Here is an 8,797-nt window from a genome sequence, read left to right on the forward strand (position 1 = left end):
TTCACATATGTTTCAGCAATTCATATATACCTATGTGGTGGTTTAACTGAGATTAGGCATCATAGGCTCATGTTTGAATACCTGTCCCCAGCTGGTAGATCTAATTGGGAAGAATTCGGAGAAGGGGCAGGCTTTGAGTTTCAAAAGACTTGGGCCATTCCAGTGTCTCTTTCCCTGCCTTGTGGGGTCCCAAGATGTGAGTGGTCAGTTACTGCTCCAGTAGCACGCTGTTGGCCTGCTGCCATGCTCCCTGTCAGAATGGTCATAAACTCTATCCCTCTGAAACTGGAAGGCCCAAATAAACTCTTCCTTTTATTAATTGCCTTGGTCATGGTGTCTTATCACAGCAACAGAAAAAATAACTAAGTCAACCTACAAACAGAAACTAGAAACTGTTAAATTGAGGTTATATATAACAACGCATGCATTCTCCTCTCTTTTTATATATTACAAACCCTGAACTAGAGAGACAGTTCAGTGGTTAAGAGTAAGTATTGCTCTTACAGAGGACCCCAGTTTACTTGCAACAACCAAATCAAGGCAGTTCACAACTCCATATAACTTCAGCTCCATAGGAATCCAATGCTTCTAACACCTGCACTCACATACCCATTCCCATGTATTAATAATTTAAAATAATAAAAATAAAAGTTTAAAGAAAAAATGTATTTTTAAAACTCTAATTTCACTAACAGCTTAAGTAGCAAAACAAGAAAAAACTAGTTTCTGAAATAACATTTGTTACTGAAATACTACTCTATTTGTACAAATAAATCTTTTAAAATTTTCTTAACTACATATGTGGCATTTTCTAGACTGCTGGCATTTAAACACTTTGAACACACATTATATATATATTCCACATACATAAAAATATATATATTTCATCGTCAATATTCATTCATTTATCTATTTGTGGATGTGTATGCTCGCATGCGTCAACACCACCAGTCAACTTTAGGTTTCGATCCTCGGAGTCACCCACTTTTTCTGTTAAGACAAGGGCCTTGGGCTTGTTATTTAGGCTCAGCTGGCTCTCAGGGAGCTCCATGAATCCGCCTGTCTCAAATCCCTAGCAAAGGGACCACAAAAGTGATCCACAATCATTTTATTTTTAAAGACAGGATCTCTCTTTGTAAGCCTATAGAACTTGGTAAACAGACCTGACTGGTCTTGAACTCACAGAGGTGTGCCTAGCTCTGCCTCTCAAGGGCTGGGATTAAAGGTGTGCGCCACCAAGTGCCGCCTTGGGTTCTGAGGATTTGAGGATTAAAGGCCTTCTTACTTACCAAGCTACCTTCCCGAGCCTTCCCAATACTCTAACAGGCTTTTTGGACCACCAGCCCCAGATCATGACACAAGAGACGTATTAATGATGAATGTTCAGCCTTAGCTTAGGCTTGTTTCTAGCTAGCTTAAAAACAAAAACCAAAACAAACAAGTCAGCCTATTTCTATTAATCTATTGCTGCCCGGAGGCTCATTTACCTCGTGTGTACTGTCCATCCTGCTCTCCAGCTTCCTCCGTGTCCAGCTGGTTGGCCCCTGGTTCCCTTTTCTCTCAACCCACCAGACCCATCTAACCCTCCTCTGCCTAGATATTGGCCGTTTAGCTCTTTATTAGACCAATCAGGTGCCTTAGGCAGACAAGATAAAACAGCAACACATCTTTCCATAGCTAAACAAATATTCTATTCCACAACAAATATTTATCTTTATACATGTATTACCATAATAATTATTACCCCACTGTGAAAATTACAAAACTAGCCATTTTCTTCAAGGAATGAAAATAATTAAAACTGCAAACGAATAGAAGCTCTAATCTTTAGTCCTCACAATTGTTTGGGTCACTTTGGGCCCTTCTCCCCCACAACATTTTTGCATTCTAGATCCCTCTTAAATTATTAACAAACTTGTAATCCAAATTAAAGGTAGCTCCAAGAACACATTATGTTCTTTCTTTTTATTCAGTGATACTAACTTTCTGCATCTTTGCCTTCTTCACTGTGTTATCTCACCCAGAGAAATTTACTTAGCTGGAAAACAAGTTTTTTAAGGACTGGAATTCAAAGGCTTGAATTGAACAAAAATTATATGAAATATAAGAAATGCTATCCAGACATCTTAAAGTTGCCAAACCAAAATTTTTGTTGTTTGCTTGTTTTTTCATGCCTAAACTTATTTTTATCCCGGTTCTTACAAAAACCACACTGGCTGAAGTTAGGCACATAATGAATCTGAACTTCCAAGAGTCTTTTTTTTTTTTCTGGTATTTGTTAAAGCAATTTCTCAAGTCAGTAAAGCATCATTTTTCTGTGCTTGGACACCTCGCTAGAAAATGACAAGCCTGTACAGAGAGGGGAGTGACAACCCTGAGTCCTTACTACCAAACACACACTACGGTGTGAAGCAAAGTTTCCTGCCTCCCTTTAGCAACCCTGTTCCCTACAAAACAGCAGCCGTTACTGAGCACTGAAACTGAGAGGCAAGTCAAAAAGCCTCTTGTCTTTTTTTCCCCCTTATTCTCTGTGCAGAAAAAGCTCACGTGTAAATGTCATGGTTGACATCTCGCTACGCCCTCTCATAGCTTCCGAATCCCTACATCTATTACGCATTGCATTTTCATCCTCAAGCAGGGAAGCCAGCTGACAGACAGCAGCACGAACCCAGGGTTTGCTGACTGTGGGACAGAAGGACGCCTGCTCGGGTGCCGCACGGAGGGTCCCAGGGACGTCCTGTCCCTCCTACAGGCACAGTGACAGCCGCTGGACACGGATGACCAGGAGCCGCGAGCAGGGCTGGGCGGGCGGCGTGATCGCTGCCACGCCCCCAAGCTGCAGCCCTCCGGGAGCCTGCGAGCCCAGGGGCGCCCGCCCCGAACCCTTCCCGGGGACAGGGACATGCACACCAGCAGCAGCCCGAGGTCCCAGCCCCGCGCGAGCGCGGCCGACCTGCGTCACTCACACTTACACATTCACGCGGTCCCTCCCGAGCCCCGACTCGCAGTGTCCCGCGGTGACCACGGCTGCAGACAGCACGGGGTGGACGCTCCACCTCGACCGCGGCTCGCACCTGCGACCCGTTAACCAAACCAAGATGGCCGCCTCCGGCGCCCCTTCCTCAGACCCTAAGCCGGCTCCCAGAAGCCCTTGCTCTCGCGGCCAGGGCGGAGGGGGCGTGGCAGCGAGCGGCTGCAGAGGGGCGTGGCTGCTCAGCTGGTGGCTCTGAAGGACAGCACCCAGCAGCTTCCCCTGTCTTCAGCCTTACTTTGTAGATGAATGTCAGAATTATCACTAGTCTCCCTGCGCCTGCAAGGCTGAGCTCTCCTTTGTTCGTTCATTTATCTACCTCTCCATCCTAGAAAAATATATTGAGAGTGTTGTATACCGAAGAACCGGTTTATTATCGGGGATGTAGCACCCAAACAGGTTTTGTTTTGTTTTCTGGGTTTTTTTTGTTTGTTTGTTTGTTTTTGTTTTTGGAGACAGGGTTTCTATGTAGCTCTGTCCTGGAACTAGCTCTTGTAGAGCAGGCTGGCCTCGAACTCACAGAGATCCGCCTGTCTCTGCCTCCCGAGGGCTGGGATTAAAGGCATAGCACCACTACCGCCCGGCCCAAACAGGTTTTTTAAAAGCAGAACAAAAACTCAAGGCTCATGAAAGTCAGATGCAGCCTTTTGCCTCCTTCAGCTTTATAAACTTCTTACGATGTTTCTCTCTCTCTCTCTCTCTCTCTCTCTCTCTCTCTCTCTCTCTCTGTGTGTGTGTGTGTGTGTGTGTGTGTGTGTGTGTGTGTGTGTGTGTGTGTAGCGCTGGCCACCATGTAGCTCAGAAAGAATAGTCACCTACAAGTCTCCTGCTTCAGCCTCTAAAACCTGAAGGATTTCAATAAATGTCGTTTCCTATCAATGCAAGAATTAACTCCGGTGTTCAAGTCTCTTTGTGGGAGCCTAGGCAGTTTGGATACTCACCTTACTAGACCTGGATAGAGGTGGGTGGTCCTTGGACTTCCCACAGGGCAGGGAACCCTGATTGCTCTTTGGGCTGATTAGGGAGGGGGACTTGACTGGGGGAGGAGGAGGGAAATGGGAGGAGGTGGCGGGGAGGAGGCAGAAATCTTTAATAAATAATTAATAAATTAATAAATAAAAAAAATAAAATTGGAAAAAAAAAGAATTAACTCCGGATGAAGCACTCTACACTATAGCAAACTCACCCAAGCCCATAATCCACCCTGAAGAGCTGCAAGCAGTAGTGGAGGCAGCAGACTAAGGCCCATGGGGAACGCTAAGCTCTGACTATGCAAGACAAACAGCATGATTCCAGTCACAGAGAAGTTTTCAATGTATTAGAGTAGCTAAATGTCTGGTTACTGAAATATAAAGATATAAAAACTGATTCTTTGTCCATGTGTGTAACTGAAAAGGGAAACCTAACAAAAGGAACCTGGACAAGACTTTCCAAATACTAACACTGTAAGCAGCCTGACTGGCCAAGAATGAACATATTCTAAAAACACACTTAGATTTTTTTTTTGCCCACCAGACTATCAGAAGTATAATTCTATGAAATTAGAATTTCTCCAGCAATCTCCTGTTAGACAAAGGAATGGCTGAAGCCCATGGGGTAGCCAGGGAGAAACCTGTATCTTGAAGAAAGATTCACAACTTGTCAGATCATCTTGAAGGACAGAATCGGAGAAGAGACAGTACTAGACAAAGGGACATGCCATGACTAGACTGCAGAGTCATAAGTACTGCGTGCCTTGTCTTTAAATGTCTGTAGATGGATGGCCAATAGCTAGGCAGGATTTCCAGGCACAGAGGATGCTGGGAAGAAGAAGAGGGAGACATCAAGGGATGCAGAGCAAGCAGGATGGGCACCATGGAGATGAGGTGATAAAGTCATCAGGCAGAAAGTAAATTAGTAGAAATGAGTTAGTTTAGCCAGGCAGTGGTGGCACACGCCGTTAATCTAAGCACTCGGGAGACAGAGGCAGGCAGATCTCTGTGAGTTCAAGGCCAGCCTGGTCTAAAAGAGCTAGTTTGAGGTCAGGCTCCAAAGCTACAGAGAAACCCTGTCTTAAAAAAACAAAAACAAAAAACAAAAATGAGTTAGTTTAAGTTATAAGCGCTGGTTAGAAACAAGCCTAAGCTATCAGCCAACCAAGTTTTCATGATTAGTAAGAAGTCTCCTCCATGTTGTTTTTTAGTGAGTTGGTAGCCCAAATAAAAATCCATCTACAGAATAATGCAGTTCTAATTACATATTGATCTTCTCATCAAGAGTCTTCCAGTTCCTAACTGACGTTGTCATTATGGTGTTGGCTATCTTGTTGGACTAATAATATATATATATATATATATATATATATATATATATATATATTTGAATCAGGGTGTATTAATCCCAAAGATTTGAGGAGAAAGACCACTAATCTGAATCATCACTGTCAGGTTAATTAAAGCAATGTCAGAGGAGGGCCCGCTTGTTTGTCCCAGCCACCCAGCTAGCTTAGCCCCAAATAACCACATAGAAACTGTATTAATTAAATTATTGCTTGGCCCATTAGGTCTAGTTTCTTATTGGCTAACTCTTATATTAATTTAACCCATTTCTAGTAGTCTGTGATCACCATATGGCAGTGGCTTACCTGGTAAAATTCCCAGCGTCTGTCTCCAACGGATCCATGGCGTCTCTCTGACTCTGCCCTTCTTTCTCCCAGCATTCAGTTGTCTCCCAGCCTACATAAGTTCTACCCTATAAACAGGCCAAAACAATTTCTTTATTAAACAATGAAAACAACACATAGCCAGAAGGACCTCCTACACCATTTCCCTTTTTCTGTTTAAACAAAAAGAAGGCTTCAACTTTAACATAGCAAAACTACATATAACAAACCAGGTATCAAGAAAGAACTACAGTTAAACTATTTATACCTACTTTATCTTTTATCATAACTAAGGAAAACTATAACTATAAATTCTTCAACTCCATCAAAGACTCCAGAAGGATATAATATGTAAACAGAAAGTGCATTATAAACAACTTCCAAAACTCTAGAATTGACAGAGACATCTTGCTACCTGGACAGTCATCCAAAGTTTTTCTGTACCACTGGGGTATCCATCTTCACCTTATAGGCCCATAGTATCCAGCAGATTTTTCCATGAAGCAGGAAGTTTCAAAGATTGTTCCACCTATATGGGTAGTTTGTCAGTCACTTTCTTCTGTGTCCTGTAAGATGTCTAGCAGACTCTTTCATGAAGCAGAAACCCCAAAGGATCATCTCACCTTTAGGCAAGTTCAGAGTCATTTCTCTGTGGGTCCCACATGTCCAGTTCACCCGAAAGGGGAAGATAAGAGTTGTTATAGGGGAGTTTCAAATGGGGGACTGGCATGCAAATAGGCAGGGTTATAAAGTAGAATATAACCAGGTGGTCATAATAAGGTATTAATAATAACAGGTCGCTGTAATAACCCTCTGAAACAAAGGTAAAGTTGCAAGATGGTCATAACAACTTTTCAAACAAAGGCATGGTTGCTGTTTCCTGAAACAGGCAGGCAGTACTAAACCATTTATAGTTAAAGTTACAGGTGAGGTAGAGTCCAATAACTTTTCAAACAAAGGTATGGTTGCTGTTTCCTGGAACAGGCAGTACAGAACCGTTTATAGTTAAAGTTACAGGTGAGGTAGAATACAATTCTTGAAAAATAAAAGTTTAATCATGAACAAGAACGAACCTAGCTTGTCTTGTCAATTCCAGCAAATGAGAGTAAAGACCATTTCCCAAATTTTTTGGTCAAATTATGCAAGATTTATTTTCTGTCAGAACGACAAGACTATTTCCTTAAAGTAGGTCTGAGGAAATAGCACTGGACACAGGAAAAGGTTTATATAGCCCCAAACCTGCAAGTTTTTTTTTTAAGGTTGGGGGACTTCCAAAGGAATTTTGGTTATGTATAATTTTGACAGAACATGTTATTAGGTTGGAAGTTAGGGTATAGGGTGTGGAATGAGTCATTCCAGAAAATAAGTCAAGGCATGGTCAAACACAAGTTTTACAGAAAACAGGAATGGACTTATTTTGACCTTGTAACAAAATGGCTTCTAATGTTAAGATGTAAAAGGCTGATCCATCAGTCTTTACTATCAGATGACTTTCAACCCTAAGATGGAAGCAGTCTGGTTCATCAGAGGTTCTCATTCTGTGGTCTTGTCTGAATTGAAAATTGCTATATTTTCAACTCGCAGACATCCATCTACCTCAGCCTCCTGATTGCTGAGATTACAGGTGTGCATTACCTCTTCTGACCTCAAAACAATATTTTTTAAAGTTAGTTCTGAAGAAATATAGTATAAGAATAAAAGAAGAAATGTTAAAACCACAATATCCACTAAGAGACAAGAAAAAATATTTAATTCTCAAATTAAAAGTATAAGTACCTCTTGGGATTAGAAACTACTATTATAAATATTATTTATATATACAGTATTCTGCTTGTATATACGCCTGCACGACAGGAGAGGGCACCAGATCTCCTTCTAGATGATTCTGAGCCACCCTGTAATTGCTTGAAATTGAACTCAGGACCTCTGGAAGATTGGTCAGTGGTCTTAATCTCTGAGCCATCTCCCCAGCATGGCCCCCAATACTATCACAAGTTTTAAGTGTTTCTATCAATTGGAATTTAGAGGATAAAATGGGAAGTTTCTCAGAAAATAGAACAGAAGAAAGAAGATATAGACGATAAAAAATGCAATTTTTTTAAAAAGTACAAAATTAGATAGCAAATTGAGTTCGCCTAACTAACAAGAGCTGCACAAAGGAGTAAAAGGCAAACAGAGAAAATTAATTTTGAGGGAAATAAAGTAGGAGATCATTTTGCCAAAACACCACCTCTCATTTTTTTTTTTTTTTAAAGCAGGGGTAAAGAAAGAAGCAAAAGAAGGAGAGTGGAAAGCGTAGAATTCAACACTAATCTCCAACTAAATGAGGCAGAACAGAAATAAATGTGAGGAGGAATTGAGTTTAGGGTTTTAAGACTGAGGATCACAGCTTATGCCCCAACAACTAGATCTGGCCTCTTATCCTCAATAAATTGATTAAAAGAGACAAGTAAATAGTGAAAAGCAGAAAAGGGCGATTTATTCCATGTGGTCTCATTGGGAAAGGAGACAGGCGATCCAACGACCTTTCAAGTTCCTCTCTGGGGTCTTGGCTTGAGGTAGTATTTAAGGACAAGACATACAATACCCATGACTCAGCAGTCCAGTCATGGCATGTTCCTTTGTCCACGACTGTCTCAGCTCCAAGTCTGTCCTGCAAGGTGATCAGACAACTTGTGAATCTTGCCTGGTCACAGAAGATGGCCTGCCACCTTCTTTATAAACCAAACCTGTCCTGGAGGAAAAAATGAGTCGCTGGGGAAGCTGGTGATGGGGGAAATCTGGAGTGGAGTTTTAGCTACAATGTGTTTAGACATTTCACAACGTTTTCTTTTATTCAGTCCTTCAAATTCTTTCCCAGAAGTTTTCCGTTTTCTGAATATTTTTTATTCCTCTAGGGAGTTGACTTGTTGTTGTTGTTGATCTCTCAGCTAATTGGTGATTACTCAACTCTGCTCATTTTCTGACTTTCAATGTCCTGTAAGAATACCATTTGCTTTTATAATCCCTCCTTGACTCCCTTGAGTAGATTCAGAGAAGCAAGAAATACATTTTGCTTCATGAACCACATTTACCCCATCATTTAAAAATATTATACTTATCAGATTACGACCCCCCACACACAC

The 8,797-nt window shown here is 41.6% G+C and overlaps 1 protein-coding gene across 2 annotated transcripts in view; it reads right to left on the reverse strand.

Moving 5' to 3' along the window:
* The window catches only part of Kpna5 (karyopherin subunit alpha 5), a 46,706-nt gene that overhangs the window by 36,476 nt on the left and 1,433 nt on the right, over nt 1–8,797 (reverse strand). The window contains exon 2 of one of the 2 annotated variants that reach the window (XM_041653829.1): nt 5,655–5,761. Coding sequence is in view for 1 of the 2 variants with exons in the window: in XM_041653827.1 (XP_041509761.1) it covers nt 2,973–2,976 (4 nt within the window). In the remaining variant the exon portion in view is untranslated. Of the gene's footprint in view, nt 1–2,972; nt 3,095–5,654; nt 5,762–8,797 lie in introns of those variants that run through there. The other variant, XM_041653827.1, reaches the window with a different exon arrangement.

The sequence above is a fragment of the Microtus oregoni genome, unplaced genomic scaffold (genome assembly GCF_018167655.1).
Source record: "Microtus oregoni isolate MIOR12 unplaced genomic scaffold, Mior012 000006F_ref0000085, whole genome shotgun sequence".
Taxonomy (NCBI): domain Eukaryota; kingdom Metazoa; phylum Chordata; class Mammalia; order Rodentia; family Cricetidae; genus Microtus; species Microtus oregoni.